Source organism: Lynx canadensis, chromosome A2 (genome assembly GCF_007474595.2).
Source record: "Lynx canadensis isolate LIC74 chromosome A2, mLynCan4.pri.v2, whole genome shotgun sequence".
NCBI lineage: Eukaryota > Metazoa > Chordata > Mammalia > Carnivora > Felidae > Lynx > Lynx canadensis.
Window position 1 is genome coordinate 61,198,798 of NC_044304.2, and position 18,958 is coordinate 61,217,755.

An 18,958-nucleotide genomic window follows, 5' to 3' on the forward strand; every position below is an offset into this window, starting at 1 on the left:
CTTCAGGAAAACAGCCAGTCCATCCTGACCGCTGCTCATGGACCCAGGCACGGGCGCTAACGTGCCCATGGTCTCCTCTGGGCTACGGGCCTGGCCTCAGCACCAGCCCCCTTGGTGGGAGCGGCTGTGCACCTCCGTCTCCTCATCCGTGAGGCTGTTGCAGAATTAGATAAACTCGTTAGAATGCTGCCTGGAGCTTCCTGAGCTCCGTGGGAGTGTGAGCTAGTGCGGTGCTTAGCAGTCTTCTGACGTAAGTAGCTGTCAGACCTTGTGGTCACAATGAGAGCAACTGAGGGGGCAGGCAGCCTGGGGTCACACCGGAGTCAGTAGTGGTGAGGGAGCCCAGAGCCACGGCCTGAGTAGGGTGGCCTGCACATTCCATGTGGAGGTCTTGGGGACGCACCACCCAGTCACGCGGCAGCTTCCCTGGGCCTGGGACCCTCTCGCACCTCCTCCAGGCTGACCTCTCCTTGTGGAGGTGAGCACAATTTGTCCATTCTCTTATGGGGAAACCGAGGCTGGGGAGAAGCTCGCTCCACACACGTTTGAGAGCACGTTCTGCTGAAGAATCACGTGGGAGGGGGCACAGCGCTGGGCAGGCGTGGGCTCCGGAGGCAGACAGCACGCGGTGTCCCGTGCTGAACTCGTGTGCAGTGCCGGCATGGCTCGTGTCCACTCGGAGTTGTTTTTTATTTTAAAGAAAGTGGATTATGTGAAATAGTTTCCACGAAGCTCTTGCCCCTTGGCCAGTATTGAGAAGGGGAAATGCTGGCCTAGGGTCTGTACCCTACCATCTCGTGCCTTCCAGCACCTGAATAAACAGATACCAGTAGCCAGGCTCATACCCGTCCCAGCAGGCTCTGTGGCCAGCAGTGCTCCTGGACAGCCAGGGCTCCAGGGTTATGTCGGATGTAGCGCACACAGAACACCGCCAGTGTGGCAGGAACGTTGAGGACATGATTATTTTAACTACGATTTTAAATTTACACTAATGTTGGTACAGTTTCTGAATGAGGCCACAGTTGGGTAGGTGATTACTGGGAACGGGGCACCTTTTCCCACCTTTTGTGGGGAGCCAGGTGTCCCAGGTGGGCCCCAGTAATGCATCTTCATTTGTGTCAGGTTGTACTGTCAACCCCACGTCTGTGGAGGAGAGTCGGGAGCGCTGACCTGAGAGGCCCCGGCACACGCTCCACCTTGAACCCCAGGGGAGGCTGTGGGGGGTGCATACAGGATTGGGTTTCCTAGTGAGGCCTCTTCTGCTTGGTGGGAAAGATGGATCAGGGTGTGACGGATGGAAAGGTCTAGACAGAGAGTCCTGTGGAGTCTGGGCATTGCCATCTTCGCTACAGACTGTGGACGCAGCCACGTTGCCTCGCCTGTGTGCGGTTCTGCCTTGGGGCTGGTGTTCTGTGCCCGCAGCCCTCACTTCCTTCCTTTGGGTGGGGAAGGAGCCGAGTCACCCTCGCATGGTCTGGGGCACCCTCGGAGAGGTGGTTTACCATGGTGTGAGATTTAAACACAATTAAAGGGGGCCCGAGACAAAATCTATAAAGAGCAGGGAAGAACCTCACGGTGCTGCTCCTGTTTGCCACCATTGTTCACATTTGAGTTCAGTGCAGGGCTGGGGTGGGGCGGGGGGGGCGTGGCTGGAGACCCCTCGAGCTCAGCTCCAGACCTGCACAGGAAAACTGGTGTGACGCTGAAGCCTGCCCCGTGAGCGCTTTGGCTCCCTGCGCGTTTGCACAGAAGCATTCACACTGTGAGTGTGCAGTAGAGCACTGTGGGTAAAGGCCACGTGCACACCTTAGTTCGGAATACTTTATGCTGAAAAGTGCCGTCCGGCCTTCCTCACATCCAGACCACAGTCACAGTGGAAAGTTTGAAACGGTGAGAATCACCATGTGACACAGAGACGGAGTGCACAAATACGGTTGGACAAACAGGGCCCATAGACTTGCCGGTGCAAGGTTGCCACAAATGTGTCAACTTCTAAAATTTGTTAGACCGATCCTGTCTGTGAAGTCCAACAACGCGAGGTGTGTCTGCAGTTACAAAGCCAAGTCAGAAGTGCAAGATCACGGCAGCATTGATGCTTGAGTGCATTAGTGGGGGACAGGGCCACCCTGCCCATCTTCCTGGTCCTCCTGGTCCTCCCCACCTGCTCCAGTAATGGGGCCTCTCTGCCCATCCTCCTGGTCCTCCCCACCTGCTCCAGCGATGGGGCCTCCCTGCCCATACTCCTGTTCCTCCTGGTCCTCCCCACCTGCTCTAGCAATGGGGCTTCCCTGCCCGTCCTCCTGGTCCTCCCCACCTGCTCCAGGAATGGGGCCTCTCTGCCCATCCTCCTGGTCCTCTTGGTCCTCCCCACCTGCTCCACCACTCCACATCCCCCAGGGCCAGTTGTGCTCCCTTGATGGCCGGGGAGAATAACTAAAATAGAGTTGATTTTTTAGTCAACTTTCCTAATTTCAGAGCAACAGAGAACAATTCACTTAACGTTTAGGGACTGCCATGTGTGGCGTGCGGAGCCACCAGACACCCGAGTGAAGAACTGGGAATCAGGCTGGAGTCAAGCCAGGGCCACAGGGGCCGTGCCCTGCAGAGGTGTCCTGCTGGACGCCGCAGGGCACCGTGGCCGAATCCCAGCCTCTCCACGTCCAGCGTGGTGTCGCGTGTGGATAGCTAGGGCCCCCATGCACTTTCTGTAAATGACAACCAGAATGCCGCTGCCGCTCCACTCGCCTTCAGCTGGTGTCTTTGTTCACGTTTTATTTTAAAAAGACAAAGAAGTACAGATGAAACTGAACACGTCCACGTAACCAGTACAGAGTGAACAAATGTAAACATTTCAGGACATTTCGTGTGTTGCCTGTAGATTGTTAACAGATGTGGCCCCCTACATTTCCCTGTTGGGTGGGGGTGGTCGCCTGGTGTGGCCCTGTGTCTTAATTCTGAGGATAGAAGGAGAAAAATGAAGATTCTTTATTCTTGCCTCAAGCCGAGTATCCGCACTTCTGTGCAGAACTCGACGATCTGTTGTCTTAAGAGCCACCGGCTCTGCGGTCTTTGCTGGGTGCTGCTGTCCCTGTGGGTGGGGAGGGGGGCTTACCACCCAGAGCAGGGGTCCCTGCCTGCCCTGCCTCAGAGTTTTCACTCTCAGCCCCCAAGACGGCATCCACTGGCCGCCTTCTGCACTCCCAGGGCAGGGACCAGCTGCAGTGACCATCAGTCAGGCCTGGGTGCCCCGCTGCCACGAACCTCCCCAGGCTCATGCCCCCTGCTGGGTGACCAGGGTCAGAAAAGTGCTCTGTGCGTCCAGACAAACGTGTGGGTTTTCGCCAGTGGCCCGGAAAGCGCCAGGAACGGTACGGGCACTGAAAAGCTTGCAGCAGAAGCCATGTGTAGGCCCCCTGGGTGGTTCTCTGCAGCCGGGCTCCCCCCCAGCTCTGCCGTCTAGCCAAGGGGGGGACCGAGGACCTGCATGTGTCCTCTAGGACCCATCAGAGTCTGGAGGTGTAAGTCTGGTCTGTTGCCTGGTGCTCCCGATTCTGAGGACGGTATGCTAGACATTAGGCCTTCTCCTTTTCTGTTCCCAAAGCCAGCTGGGTTGGGTGGGTCTGACGTCCCAGGAGAGGCCTGTGTCAGCCGCTTCTTCCAGACAGGACGGGACGGGTCGGGAGAATGTCTTGCCGCTACTGCGGTGGCTGGCCCGCATCCCTCCCTCAGGATCCCCTCACTCCTGCTCTTCCTGAGCGGTTTCCACACTTACCCCAGCAGCTCTCAGCCCCCAAGCCCCATCCTGTTCCCTTTTGGTGTCTGTCTGTGTGACGGTGTCTGTGCTCCCCGTGACCGTGGTGACGGTGCAGGGTTGGGGTGTCTGGGTCCTCAACTAACTCTTGCTGTCTTTTTCCTCCTGCGCTCACCCATGCCACCTCACTCTGCCTCTCAGACCTTGCAGTTTTCAAGGAACGACTCCGAATGCTAACCGTAGGAGGTAGGAAAACAACGAGCCTCTCCCCTTTCTTGAGCCGAGGACTTCATTTCAGCAGGATGTGCAACTTTTCCCAGCATGCCATTTGGGGAAAGTTGACTGTTGATTGTCCCGTCATTCGGCTGTCACCCAGCAGGGGAAGCCACTTCTGTGTCGTCTCTGTCCCTGTCCATTTTCACCTCCTAGAGTGTGTGGCCGCTGCTTCGCTGGGCTTGTCCGGTGCAGGTGGCCTGTGGCTCCTGCCGGGGCCGGCGGGGCCTGACGCCACACGGTGTTGTGCATGTCGGCTCCTCCTTCCCACCACCTTCCGTGCTGTGCCTTCCACGGGGCTCTGGATTCTTTCAGATTCTGCTTCCCGGGCGTTTTGGACAAGATCTCTCTTTGATCTTCCCGTGTGTGAAGGACACCTGAAGTACTGTAAACACGTACTTCATCGAGTAAGGAATCCTCAGTGACCTGTGCTTCTGGGCAAAGCGCCTTTGAGGAATCCAGAGTGAGGTGCTGGGGGCCATCTGCCTGTCGTCATCCCCCCCACCCCCCACCAGTGGCCAGTCTTACCCACGCCAGCTGGCGCTCAGAGGGTCTCTTTTTCCTCCATCGTCTCATAGCTGTGACTCTCATCCTGATTGCACTTGTGAGATCGCTGTAGATTCACAGCAGCTCTAAGAGTTCACAGGGGTCCCCCGTGCCGGTGTGGCCACACGTCACCTCGGGTCCTTCCTGCTGCCCTTCTCAGCCCCACCTGCTTCCCCTCCATCCCACCCCGTGGAACCCCTGGCAGCCACCACCCTGGTCTCCATTTCTGTGATTCATCATTTCAGGGTGTTATGCAAATGCAGTCATAATACGTCGCATTTTGGATTTGGTATTTTTCAGTCAACGTGATTTTTCTGGGTTTGATCCAGGCTGCTCTGTCACTCCAGCTTGTCCCTCCTTGCTGAGCGGCACCCCTTGCCGTGGGCTCCCACCGTTGTGTCCACTCCTTACTCATTAAGGGACCTTCACGTGGTTCCCATTCTTTGGCTCATAGAGTCTTTTGAGAGGCAAAATTTTAAATTCTGATGAGGTCTGTTTGTCAGTTTTCCCTTTGATGGATTGTGCTTTCGTTGCCAAGCCTACGAACCTGAAGATTGTCTCCTGTGTATTTTTCTAGTGGTTTTTCTAGGTTTGCATTTTACATTTAAATCTGAAAAAAGGCTTGTCTGCGTTTACAGAGCGACTTGCTGACATTTTGGTAACGATGGTGCTAAACCTACAGCTTGGTTAAAGAGATTTTCTGTCTTTACTCCATTGCCTCCCAGTCCATGAACGTTGTATGCCTCTCTGTTTATGTAGATCTTTTTTGATTTCTTTCGTCAGCTTTTTGTAGTTTTCAGCTTACCAGTTCTGTATGTGTTGTGTTAGATTTATACCCAAGACTTTTTTTCTTGTTAATGTTAGTGTCTACATATCATTACCAATATCTAGAAATGGAATTGATTTTTGCATTTATGTTGTATCCTGTGGCCTTTCTGAGCTCACTTATTCTAGGCCTTTTTTTTTTTTTTTTTTTTTTTGTAGAGTATTTAGGATTTTCTGTGTAGATAATCATGTCACCTGACAATAGGAACAATTATTTCTTCCTTCCCAATCCGTGTGTCTTTTATTTCCTTTTCATGCCTAATTGCCCTAGCTAGAACTTAGAGCACTGTGTTGAGTAAGAGTGCTGAGAATGTACATATTTGCCTTGTTTCTGGTCTTAGGGGGAAAGCCTTCAGTCTTTCATCACCAAGTATAATATTAGCCACGGATTTTTTTGTAGATGCTCTTTATCAAGTTGAGGAAGTTCCTTTCTATTCCTATTTTTGCTTATTGTTATTTATGAGGAAGAGTGAAAATTTTCTGTATCTGTTGATATAATCATATGATTTTTCTTCTTTAACCTGAGAGTATGGTAGATTACATTGATTGATTTTCAAATATTGAACCCAGCATGCATTGCTAGAACAAACTTGTCTTGGTTATAATTTTTTATACATATTCCTACAACTGTGCATTTCTTGTATTTATATTAATGAGGGAGATTCGTCTGTAATTTTCTTTTTCAGCTGTCTTTGTCTGCTCTTTGTGTCAGGGTAATTCTAGCCTCATAAAATGAGGTGTTTTTTTTTTCTTTTCTTTTCTGTTTTCTGTTTTGGAAGAGATTACATATATTGGTGTTCATTCTTTTTTAAACATTCGGTAGAGGGGCACCTGGGTGGCCCAGTGGGTTAAGCATCTGACTCTTGATTTCAGCTCAGGTCATGCATGATCTCCCAGTTCGTGGAATCAAGCCCCATATCAGGCTCTGCACTGACAGCACGGAACCTGATTGGGATTCTCTCTCCCCTCTCTCTCAAAAATAAACATTTTTTAAAAGTGCTTAAACATTTTCTAGAATTCTCAAAAAAAAACATCGGGTTTGGAGATTTCTTTTTCAGAAACTTTTTATTTATGAATTCAATATCCTTAATAGTGGTAGAGATATTGCAAATTATCTGTTTCATATCAGGTGAGTAATGCAGTTTGTATTGTTCTAGAACTGGTTCATTTCATATGAGTTGTCAAGTATACGTTGTACATGTATAGAGTTGTTTGTAGTATTCCCTAAGTATCTTTTTTATTTCTGCAGGGTCTGTATTGATAGCCGCTTTTATTCTTGATATTGGTAATTTCTGTCTTTTTCTTTGTTAGTCTTATTAAAGGTTTGTCAGTGCTATTGATCTTTTCAAAGAACCAGCTCCTTGTTGCACTGATTCTTCTCTGTTGTTTGCTATTTTCAATTTCAGTTGATTTCAATTGATTTCTGCTTTTATCTTTATTTCCTTCTGCTTTCTGTGTGGGGTTTCCCCCTTCCTTTTCTAGGTTCTTGTGGTTAGAGCTTATATTACTGACTTAAGACTTTTTCTCTTTTTAATGTGTGTGTTTACTACTGTAAATTTAGCTGTCCCACACATTTTGATATGTTGTATTTCTTTTCCATTCAGGTCATTGTATTGATACCCTTTAATACTTCTTCTGTGCTCTGTGGATTATTTAGGGTCATGTTGTTTCATTTTCAATAATTTGGAGACATTCCTTTTGTCTTTTTGTTACTGATTTCTAATTTGACTCATTTGTGGTTAGAGGGTGCACTCTGTTCAATTCCGCTAAATTTGTTGAGGATTTTTTATGGCCCAGGGTGTTGTCTGTCTTGAGTTCCATGGGCACTTAGAACGTGTGTTCTGCTACTGATAGGTGAAATGTCCTGTCAGTGCCCATTAGATCCTGTTGGTCGATAGTTGTTGAGTCCTTCTACATCCTTGTCTATTTACTTTTTCAATGAATTACTGAGAGAGAAGAGTTGAAGTCTCCAACTATAGTTGTGAGTTTCTGTTTCTCCTTTTGGTCCTCAGTTTTTGGTGCATATATTTTGTAGCTCCACTGTTGAGTGCATGTGCAATTAGGATTGCTGTATCTTCTAGGTGGATTGACCTATAGTTATGTCATGCTCCCTCTGTGTCTATTAACTTTCTTTGTTGTGATGTCTAATTTAGCTGGTAATAATAGAGCCACTTCTGCTGTTGCTTGGGTTTACATGATATATCTTTTTTCATCCTTTTACTTTTAATCTGCCTGTAAGATTATAGTCAAAGTGGATTTCTTAGACAAGCATATAGTTGGGTCCTGTTTTTTTGTTTGTTTGATTTTTAATCCACTCTGCCAATCTCTGTCTTCTGCCAATCTCTGTCTTCTAATTGGTGTATTTAGGTCATTTATATTTAATGTAATTATTGTTATGCTAGAGCTTAAGTCTAACTTCCTATTCTTTCTTTTCTGTTGTCTTCTTTTTCATTTCTTGGCTCTTTTTCCTGACTTCATATGGATTTTTAAGCCTATATTTTATTTATTTATTTATTAACGTTTACTTACGTTTTTTAGTAATCTCTACACCCAATATAGACCTCAAACTCACAACTCCGAGATCAAGAGTCATATGTTCTTCTAACTGAGCCAGCCAGGTACCCCAAGCCTACATTTTAAAATTTCACTTTTATTTATATATAGTATTTTTGGTCATATTTACATGTTTTTAGTAGTTTTTTTCTGCCTTTTTTGTGGTTGTCTAGGTATGATATTATATATATAGAACTTACCATAACCTACTGGTGTCGCCGTGTTACAAGTTCAAGTGAAGTGTAGAAAGTGCACCTCCCTGTACGTCCCTTTAGCTTCCCCATTTAAAGTAAAATTGTCTTGAATACTTACTCTGCCTACATTTAGAACCACATCAGGCAGGTCAGAGGTTTGGCATCACATCAAACCAAACTTAGAAGACCCAGGAGGAGAAGGAAATCTGGTTTGTTTGCCTGTGTTTTGCCTTCCATGTCCTGACTTCCTCCTAGTGTTTAAGAGCCCTTTTGACATCACCTCCTTTCTTTGTAGAGCACTTCCAATAGCCATTCCTTAGGTGACAGACTCTCTTCATTCCCTGTAACTGAGGATATCTCCATTTCCCCTTCGTTCCTAAAGCGTGTTAAACCCGGCACATGGGGTTCTAGGGAGACAACTCTTTCCTCATGCTCTGGAAAAGTGTGTGGACCCCACTCTGCCCCCTTGTTCCTGATGCAAAACCCTCAGTCATGCAAGTGGTTTTTCCCTCAGGTGAGGTGTCCTGGACAACTGCTACTTTCGAGACTCTTTCTTCATCTTTAATTTTGAGAAGTTTATGCCGTGTTTTGGCGTGGTCGTACTTGGGTTTCTTGTGTGAGTTCGTACCACGTCTTGAATCTGTGGGTTGAAGTCTGTGGCCATGTTTGGGGCATTTCAGCCATTATTTTCCAAGTCCCTTTTTTCAGCTTCCCTCTCCCTCCTCCCCTTCTGGGATTCATGGGCACAACACAGTCTCTTGTTTTATGTCACGTGTCTCTGAGGCTTTCTTCGTTCATTCCCCAGTCTGCTTTCTCTCTCTCTTTCACATTACTTCATTTCTACTATTCTGTTTTCAAGGTCCCCAGTCCTGTGACCCTAATTCTGCCCCTGAGCCTATCTGCCAGCTTTAACTCAGGGCTATTGCATTTTGCAGTTTCAGAATTTCCCATCTGGTCCTTCTTGGCGTCCCCAGTCTTTGCAGAGACTTGGTTCCCCACTGTCTCTGTCACATTCTCATTGCTCACCAAAGTCGTCTGAGGACGGCTCCTAGGGAGCCCCCGCCAGGTAATCCCCAGCGTCCGTGCCACCGGCTGCTGGTGTCTGTTGCTTGTCTTTCTTCATTCAGTCTGCAGTGTTCTTGTTGTGACAGATTCTTTTATTGAGACCAGGACGTGCGGGTGTTACCAGACTTGGAGTCTCACTCGGAGCTCTGTGACAGCAGGGCCCGTCTGCACACTGCTGCGGCAGGGAGGGGCCGCCTCCTCACTGCCAGCTTGGGGTGCGCATCCCGGTCCCCACAGACCCCGCTGACACTAGGATGGGGAAGTGGGCTTGTGCACAACCTCCCGGAGGGAGTGAAACCTGAGCTCCATCCTGGGCCTGAAGCCTTGGGACGGGGCCAGAGATTGGCATGCATGGCAGCCTGGCAAGGGTGTGGTCTGTGTGCTTGGGTAGAATAGAGCCGTCATTGTCAAAGCTCTCTGTCCTGCTCGGCTGCCCCTCTCCCGACCCTTTAGAGTGGCTCTGATTGGGGCTTTTTTTTGTCTGCATTTGCAGGAGTTCACAGATCTCTGGTTCTTTGCCCCACATCTGGGGTATGGGAGCCCAGAAGCAAATCCGGGGACCTCACTGGCTGGTCAGCCTTCTTCTCCACCCTTTGACATTGTCTTACATTTTATGCAGGATGTCTGGGTTCTAGTTGCGGTTAGTGGGGAAGAGATACGAAGATGTCTGCTCCACCTTCCTGGAAACAGGTGTCTGAGGTTCCGTTTCTCACGTGAAGCAGGGCTGGCCGTGCAGAGGCTCACTGGGACAGCCCCAGAGTGTTCAGATAAGATGATGGAGGCAAAGAGCCGTGCTGAGGCCAGGGGCACTTTATGCTGAAAGGTCATGGCAGGCTGAGGGTCTCCGGGTCAGAATGTTCCCGAGAGTAGCCACGCCTGGTGTTTTCATCAGCTAGGGAGAATGCCCCTCTCCCTGCACCCAAATGACTTTGGCTGCCCCCCGTGACTGCCACGCGCTGGACTGTGAACGCCCAGAGCCTCCCTGGACCTATGCGATGGCCTGTCCTCATTCTTGGTAGAATAGCGGCAGGACACGGACGCATGGGGTCACCCACACCACTGCTGCCATTGCTACCCCCACGTGAAAAAGCCAGCAAAAAGTGTTTGAAAAACAGAATTTGCTTTGAAGACTTACAAAACGTGTGCAGAATTGCTAAAGACATAAAGGCTGTGGTTCCCATGGCAGCTTGAATGGGAACACCGGGGGACTCCTGGCCCATGTGCCGCCAGTGAGTCAGCTCTGGGGATGGGGCCTGGAAATATACAATTTTACAAACCTCCCAGCAGTTCAGACACACAACTGTATTTGCCGGCAACTGCCTGAGTCCTACACTGGGCCATCGCGTCTTGTTGCCACTCGGGTAGGCAGAAACCAGGACACAGTCTGACCTTGCACAGCCAGGTGACAGAGACCGCGGCGCACTGGTGTAGAGCTTCCCTGTCTGTCCTGGCATCTGGGATGCTGGTGTGAAGTGACCCTGCCTGCTGTGTCACCCGACAGTCTGCCAGGTCTCCTCCCGTGACACTTACCTTGACACGAAACAAGCACGTCATGCCTGAGAAAGAGCCCTCCCTTCACGTTTTTGTCAGTTTGAAATACACTTTCAGATACAGAGGCGCCTTGTGTGGTTGGCAACGTAGAAAATACTAGTGGTTAGTCAGCAGGTCCTTGCTGGTGTGGTACTGGGGGCACCTGTGCACTTCCACTTGCAGGATGGGTGCAGATGTGCGGTTCCTAGAAGGGAGGGACACCTTCATCCAGGGCGGCCGCGGCCCATGCCCTCACGCCTCAGTCCCCCGGTCCCCCAGCCCCCCCAGCCCCGCCCGCCACCTCCGCACACAAGGTCCTAGCCCTATTCTACACCAGTTCTTCAGTGTCTACCTGAATTCCTCCCTTAACTGCTTCTCTTTTGCTTTCTGATTAACTTACCCAGTGCCTTTCTAAGTCAAAATTTATGTCCTTGGGACCTTGAAGTACAGTGCTTCCTAAATTATGAAAAACTGGGGGCGCCTGGGTGGCGCAGTCGGTTAAGCGTCCGACTTCAGCCAGGTCACGATCTCGCGGTCCGTGAGTTCGAGCCCCGCGTCAGGCTCCGGGCTGATGGCTTGGAGCCTGGAGCCTGTTTCCGATTCTGTGTCTCCCTCTCACTCTGCCCCTCCCCCGTTCATGCTCTGTCTCTCTCTGTCCCAAAAATAAATAAACATTGAAAAAAAAAATTTTTTTTTAAAAAAAATTATGAAAAACTGGTTCACTGGACTAGTACACACATAATATGGACATTTTTCCTGTTTAACTACCACACCAGTAATGTTTACAGCTGTTTGTTGCTAAAGTTTGTGTTCCTAGCTATAAGACATTACTTATTTTCATATACATCAGAGGTTTTTATGACTTTGCTCTTCTCTTTTCTCTCCCCTGGGGAGTCCCTTCCCCTTTCCATAAACTATGGCCCCCGTGTGGCTGTGCCCCTCTCTCCTCACCATGCAGGATTCTACGGGCTGGATGAGTCTGACTTGGACAAGGTCTTCCACCTGCCCACGACCACGTTCATCGGGGGACAGGAGTCGGCGCTTCCTCTGCGGGAGATCATCCGGCGGCTGGAGGTGAGGGGGCACAGGGTGTGTCCACAGAAACCCAGTGCACCTGCTGCAAACCTGAACAGACAGGGGCTTCCAGATAGGGTGGGGGCAGGCAGGGGGTGGGGGGAGGGCCTCCAGATGAGGCAGTTGTTTGTCTTGTTTTCTGTTTGTTTGTTTTTTAATGTAAGGTAATGGGGAGCATTTTTGCTGTTTTGTAGATAAAGATTCATGCCTTTTATTTTTACAATCAACCATAGAAGAGAAAAAGCATTTCTGTGCATCGCAAGCTCAGTGGCTTGCTTCAGGAGTGTGAGGTCCCCCAGAGCACGAGTTCCACCTTCTGGGCCCCGTTGGGAACGAGCCCCAGGCCACCCGGCAGGTCCCCACCCCAGACAGGGTCCTTCTGTGGTTTTCTTCTTTTCCTTCTCCTTTCTGGGGCTGGGCCTCACAGCCTGCTGGGCGCTACACACACACACACACACACACACACACACACACACTCTGGGACTACACAGGGCTCTGCTGTTGGCTGGGCGCTACACACACACACACACACACACACACACACACACACACACACACACACACTGGGACTACACAGGGCTCTGCTGTTGGCTGCTGGTGTCCAGCCCCACGGTCTACACAGGGTGGGGGGAGGCTCCATATGCAGACACTGCCCATTCAGACAGACTGAGAAAAAAACTACCCTGCAGTGGGCTCCCCGCGGGTTTGTGCAGCCTTCTGGGGTGCTGCCTGGCACGCATGCTCTGAATCACGGGTGGCACCTGGCGTTCCTGGAATCCCCAGCTGAAGGACACCTGGCAGCGGGTCTCCAGGCTGGGCCCTAGAACCACCACTGATACCTCCATCCACTGAGCCAGAGCCCCAGCCCTGTGACTCAGGTGTGACGATGGGGACCCAACTCCTGCCGGTGGGGTCTGATCAAAATGCTCCTTTCAGTGGTACCACATGTGGCTACGGTGGCCTAGAAAGGTCTGAGTGTCTATTGGTGACATTGTCTAACTTGTGACAAGTGGCCTATGGCATCAGCACCTCAGTTTGGTCTTCGTCACTTCTAGGCTGTGGGGTAAAATGTAGAAACTTGGTGACCTGGTGCCAGGCATGAAGGGTGTGGACATGGGGGAGGGGTGGGCATCAGGGAGGGGTGGGCATGGGGGACAGGTGAGTGTGGGAGGGAAGGGGGGGGAGGGGTAGACATCAGGGAGGGTGGGCATGGGGAGGGGTGAGCATGCAGGGATGGGTGGACGTTGGGGCAGGGCAGCATCAGGGAGGGGGTGGGCATGGGGGAGCAGGTGAGCACAGGGAAGGGGGATGAGAGGGGGTGGAATGGTAGACCTGCTCAGGGAGGGTGGGCATTGGGGGAGGGACCATGGGCATGGCTAGGGAGGGGTGGACATTGGGGCGGGGCAGGTAATCAGGGAAGGGTTGGGCTATTGGGGGATCAGTGTGAGGGACAGGGACAGGTGGAGAGGAGGGGGGGAAGGGTAGACCTCAGATGAGGGGGGGCATGGGTGTAGGGGTGAGCAGGTTGCAGGGAGAGGGTCGGAAATTGGGGCGAGGCAAGGCATCAGGGATGGGCTTGGGCATGGGGGACAGGTGAGCATGGGGAAGTGTGAGGGAAGGTGGACATCAGGGAGGGTTGGGCAGGATTGGCCAAGGCAATGGACTTTTGGTCCCTCCTCTTCCTCCGTGTGCACCTTGACTGCAGTGTATAGACCCACTCTGTGCACACGCGGCCAGCAGCCACCTGTGGCGGTTGAGTACTGGAAGTGTACAGAGGATCTGAGTAACCTTTTAGTATTAAAGACCTGACGTGTTGATACTTCACTACATGGTCTGAGGACTCATTCAGCGCTATTAGAAAAATTTTAATTCCATGTGTGCTCATGTTGTGTTTCTCTGGGACATTCCTGACCCAGGCACTCTCCTGGTCTAGACCCCAGAAACAGCACCCCTTGTAGACCTGTCCTCCTCCAGATGAGCCTGTGCACGCCGCACCCCTGCCTGCAGGCACCTCAGCCATCTCAGAGCTGACAGTTTCTCCGGAAGGCAGGGACTGGACCAGTCGGCACAGGAGCTCATGCTGTGCATCTGCCCCTCCTTCCCTTCACAGAGATGGTCTCCAGTGGGGAGCTCAGCCCTCCTCCCCTGCCAGAGCACAGTGGAGATGTTCAGAGCCCTGTGCTTGACCTCCTCAGGCTGGAGTCCCAGTGGCCCTGACCCCGGCGTTGGGAAGGGAGCAGAGCCCCACGGCTCTCTTTCAGCCCAGGAGCCCACTCTTAAGGTGTGGGACCTTGACCATAGCATGTCCCAACCCCAGGGTGCTCACATCCCCACCCCAGTGCCGTGCTCATGGTGGCCAGGCATTTGGGCAGACCTGCCTGCCTGCCGGTGGTGCGGACGTTCATGCACGCCTGTCCACACTAGGTTGCTGGCGCACATGCACTGCCAGAACCACAGGCCAGGCCCGGGGCCCCAGGGCGATACGATCTGCTTGCAGCCAGGGCCGCTTGGCACCTGTTCCTAGGGAGAGAGGCTGAGAACCACCCCTGAAACTCACTGCTGTTTCTCCTGGGGATGGAGCCAGGAACGGGAAAAACAAAACTGCGTCAAGGTCCCAGTAACCCGTGTCCCAGTTAGGTAGCTCAACCCACACTGGACCTCACTCATTTCTAGTTTCTGCCTGAATCTTCCTTTGATCTTTAAGTGTTCCCATCAGGGAAATTATGCCCCAGGTGTGAGCAGGTGTCAGGGGCACCTGTCATTGCCCTCTTCCCACCTGTGCCCAGAGCTTCCCTGCCTCCTCCTTCCCCCTCCCCTCCCCTGCCCCCGTCTTCCTTCTCCTCCCTTCTCCTCTCCCGGCCCCCTTCTTGACCCTCGTCCTCCTCTCATGCCTCACCTCGTCCCCTCCTCTTCCCTGGTGCCCTCGTTCTTAGCCTTTGTTCTCCCTCCTTTACCCTCTAGCCCTCGTTCTTCCTTCCTCTCTCCCCAAGCTCCTCAAAGGAGAGGAGGGAAAGAAGAGAAAAAGGACAAGAAGGCAGAGGAGGAAAAGACTTCCCTCCCTCTTCCCTCTCCTGTCCCCTTTCCCCCTTCTGCTTTCCTCTCCATCTTTCCTCTTCCCCTTTCCCTCCTTCCTTCCCCTTTCCCTTCCTGTTCTCCCCTTCCCCCCCTTCTTAACTCCTGACCTCCCCTCCATCTCACTCCCCCTCTCTCTGGGCCTTGAAGATTGTATTGAGACCCCAGGAAGACCTTTTTGAGGCTGAGGGAGGAGGGTTCATGTTCAGAGGCACTCTGGGCTGTGTTACATGTTCTGTGGGTCAGCCTGGGCACCGTGAAGCTCAGTGCTAACGTGCAGTCAGGAGGGCGGCCCAGCAGCCCCAGCCCCGGACTTCTTGCACCCTCTGTTATCACTGAGACACCCTCATTGACCTGGCTGATGAACCGATCCGAAGCACCAAGGCCCTCCCCAGCTCGCTTCTCTTCATCCCCAGACAGGTCGTCCTCTCCCTGGCTAGCATGATGGCGTGTTGTAGTGCTTGGCTGTTATTTTGAGTTCAGGGCAAACCTTCCTTTGTTTCACAATCATGGAGCGGTGTGCAGAGATGCCCACTCTTCCAGATGACAGGATCAAAGGGCCTGGGGCATGTCCCCGCCCTGCCCTGTGCCAGTAGGCTCCGTATCTGTTGTAAAAACCGATGGGGCACAGACAGAACCTGGTACTGAGTGCTTGGACGGTGTGGCTGTTGGAGACGTTTTGGGGTTCATAAAATCGCCCTGTTGCCACACCAGGTGCTTTCTTCTTAGCTCACGTGTTGATTTGGGGTTTGCTCTCACCCTGAACTGGTGGAGGATACAGACGGGCCCGGGCCCAGGCCCCCCACCCTGAGGCTGGGCCCTCCTGGCCTTCCTGTGTCCCCCCACCATTTCCTGTCCAGGGAGCCCATGCTTCCCACAGGACACACGGCCTCCCTCCCATTGGCAACATCTGCACCGTGGATGGGATGCATTCGCTCTGTTCAGGGCCCTTTGCTTTGCAATGTGTGCAAGCACGCTGCTGTAGGACCCGGCCTTCCCAGGAGGAGGCAGTCATTAAAAGTTGAATTTAAAACCTAAGCACCTGCAAATCTTAGGTGGCCATTGAGCTCCATCACCTACCAACAGTGTGGTCCCTTCTTTCTTTTGGCACCAGGCACAGTCTGACCTTGGGCTCAGGGAGGCTATCTTCCCAGAGTCGTCCGGTCCCCTGGCAGGTGCCTCCGTCCTCCTGCCACAAAGGGAAGCACTGTGGCCCCATGGTTCTCGCTGCCCCTCCCTGCTTAGTGGGCACAGCATGACCCCAAGGAAGCACCTCGCGGCCACACTGGCAGCGAGAGGGGGCCGTGGACCCAGGCCTGGCGCCACCCTGGTCTCTGCCCTGGGTCACAGCCGGCTCTGCTGCATCTGTTCTGGCCTCCTGGCTGGGTGGGCGGCCAACGGCCCTGGGCAAGCAGCCTTGATGGGATCTGTGTGTGTGAAGCAGATGGCGTACTGTCAGCACATCGGGGTGGAGTTCATGTTCATCAATGACCTGGAGCAGTGCCAGTGGATCCGGCAGAAGTTTGAGACACCGGGGATCATGCAGTTCACCAACGAGGAGAAGCGGACCTTGCTGGCCAGGCTCGTGCGGTCTACCAGGTGGGGGCTGCGCTCAGGGCAGGGGGTCGCTGCAGGAGGCGGGGCTGCAGGCCCTGCGAGCCGCACTGGCCCAGGTGACCTGGCTCTTCGGGGTGACTCGGTCCCTGTCCAGGTTTGAGGATTTCCTGCAGCGAAAGTGGTCGTCCGAGAAGCGCTTTGGTCTGGAGGGGTGCGAGGTGCTGATTCCTGCACTCAAGACCATCATCGACAAGTCCAGTGAGAATGGAGTGGACTACGTGATCATGGGGATGCCCCACAGGTGCCCGCCCCGGTGACCGTCCCCATGAGCCTCCCCCATCCCCGACCATGTGGGGCCGCAGCCGAAGGGGCTAGTGGAGCGTTCCCCATGGGCAGCGGCCTGTTTTCCGCCTTCCTGCCTCCTGCCACACCGTGGCCTGAGGTGCCCAGAGCAGCTGATCCCTGCTCACCGGTCTCTGTGTCCCAGGGGGCGGCTGAACGTGCTTGCCAATGTCATCAGGAAGGAGCTGGAGCAGATCTTCTGCCAGTTCGATTCAAAGCTGGAGGCTGCCGATGAGGTGAGGCCCCCACTTTCTCCCAGAAACGTCTGGCGCAGCTCAGCCCACATGGGATCCCCGCTCCATGTGTTTCTCAGGACGGCCTCCAGGGGTGGGGGCTCCACCCCACTCCACCCCACTCACAGAGGATGTGCCCGGGGCCGTCCTCTCTGAGAAAAGAGGGACGGCCACAGGTCAGAGGCCCAGCAACAACCCCCAGGCCTCCTGCTGGGGGTCCAGGATGTGCCCCTTGGCAGGGGACCTCCTCCCGGTGCCGTGGGCGGGAGCCGTCCTGGGAAGAACCTTTGCAGGTTGGGAGTCCTAGGACTGGATGTAGCACAGCAGCCTGAGCCCCTCCCTCCAAGAGCCAAGACTGCTGTTTGTGTGTCAGGGTTCCGGGGACGTGAAGTACCATCTGGGCATGTACCACCGGCGCATCAACCGCGTGACCGACAGGAACATCACCCTGTCACTGGTGGCCAACCCCTCCCACCTCGAGGCCGCAGACCCCGTGGTGATGGGCAAGACCAAGGCCGAGCAGTTTTACTGTGGGGACACAGAGGGCAAGAAGGTAAGGCCATGGGGGGCCGGCCAGGACGGGCTCACAGGCCCAGTCGTATCTCAGACCTCGAGTTTCTGGCATTTAACAAAGTATTCTGGGTGGACCTCAAGGGACCTGTATATGGTGACCCAGGCCTGCCTTCAGAGTGCTCCCTCCCAGGTGGTGAGCACAGGGCTGGGCTGGAGGGGCCGCTGCTGCCATCACATCTGTGGTGAAGCTGGTCTTCCAAAAAAGGACCTTCTCTGGAGATGAAGACGGGCTAGGGTAGAGGCCTGTCGAGGGCACTGAGGGCAGAGGGGGCCGCTGGCCCAGGGCAACCTTTGCACGAGTCAAGCTCATTACAGGTGGAGCCGAGCATTCGTTTACCGGGTTTCGTGATTCAAAATCCCATAGGTTCACTAGTACCACACGCAGAGGGTGACAAGAGACACTGTTAGCAGCGATGGGTCTGGGCCAGGCATTGGCAACAGAAAGTGGTTCCTGCGCTGACGGATGCCCTGCAGACAAGGGGCAGGATGTGAAGGCCACACCCAGGGGCTTAGGGGCCTGGGCGGTGCCGTACACACTCCAGGTGGAAAGGGACCCCATGCAGCCCCTGGGACCGGCAAGAACAGGGTGGCCGGGGAGGGATGGGGAGGAGGCCAGCATGACCATTGCCTCCAGCATTTCCGTTGTCCTGGACTAGGACACTCGCTGGGGCGTTGGGAGCCGAGCAGGGAGCGAGATGGCAGGAAGCTCCATGTGGTGTCCTCGTTTGTCCCCAAAGCAGCACTCAGTGGGAGTGCTGGGAGCATCCTAGAGAGGGAGGAAACCGGCAAAAGCTGTCAGGCACAGCTAACGTGCTCCAGGCGACGGCACTGATAGGTCCTGCCGTGCAATGTGCGGCCAGGAGAGGCTCCGGTCTTGGGGAGCGCTGCTGCCCAGGAGTGAGCCCGCACCCGCCTCAGCCGTGAACCTAGACCCCACCGTCTGCAGTTTCTGTTCCACTGAGGATGCCGGGCTGGGGTCTGTTACACCACGTCACTCGGCGTTTAGGAACAGTCATGTAACCTCTGTAGGCGTGACCAAGGCAGAGTCTGGCCCTATTGGCCCTTTAGGTGTTTGTGGGAAAGCGGCCCCTGGTGTAAAGGGGTGGCTGCCCTGAGACCCGCTCCTGTCAGGGTCCGTGTGGGACACCGGGGGCTGTCAGGCACCAGGAACGCTGGGCACCTGTGGCGTCAGCAAGCAGCACCACGCCGAAGGAGCCTCTGGGACAGCCGTGTGGCTTTACCAGTTCAGGGGAGACAGCACAACGGGAGGAGGGCTCCCATGACCTTCCCCCCAGCTGCACCAAGCAGGCCCCTGCACAAACCTAGCACCATGTCCGCCATTCCCCTGTCCTCGTGAGCATCCGGAGGCA

The 18,958-nt window shown here is 53.5% G+C and overlaps 1 protein-coding gene across 6 annotated transcripts in view; it reads left to right on the top strand.

Moving 5' to 3' along the window:
- Positions 1-18,958, top strand: part of OGDH (oxoglutarate dehydrogenase) — a 65,833-nt gene that overhangs the window by 29,762 nt on the left and 17,113 nt on the right. For 4 of the 6 annotated variants that reach the window (XM_030307604.1, XM_030307601.1, XM_030307603.1 and 1 more), the window contains exons 5-10: positions 3,953-3,997; positions 11,696-11,811; positions 16,328-16,482; positions 16,595-16,741; positions 16,928-17,018; positions 17,389-17,568. In XM_030307604.1, the coding sequence (XP_030163464.1) occupies positions 3,953-3,997; positions 11,696-11,811; positions 16,328-16,482; positions 16,595-16,741; positions 16,928-17,018; positions 17,389-17,568 (734 nt within the window). The remainder of the gene's footprint in view (positions 1-3,952; positions 3,998-11,695; positions 11,812-16,327; positions 16,483-16,594; positions 16,742-16,927; positions 17,019-17,388; positions 17,569-18,958) is intronic. The other 2 variants (XM_030307606.1, XM_030307605.1) reach the window with 1 other exon arrangement.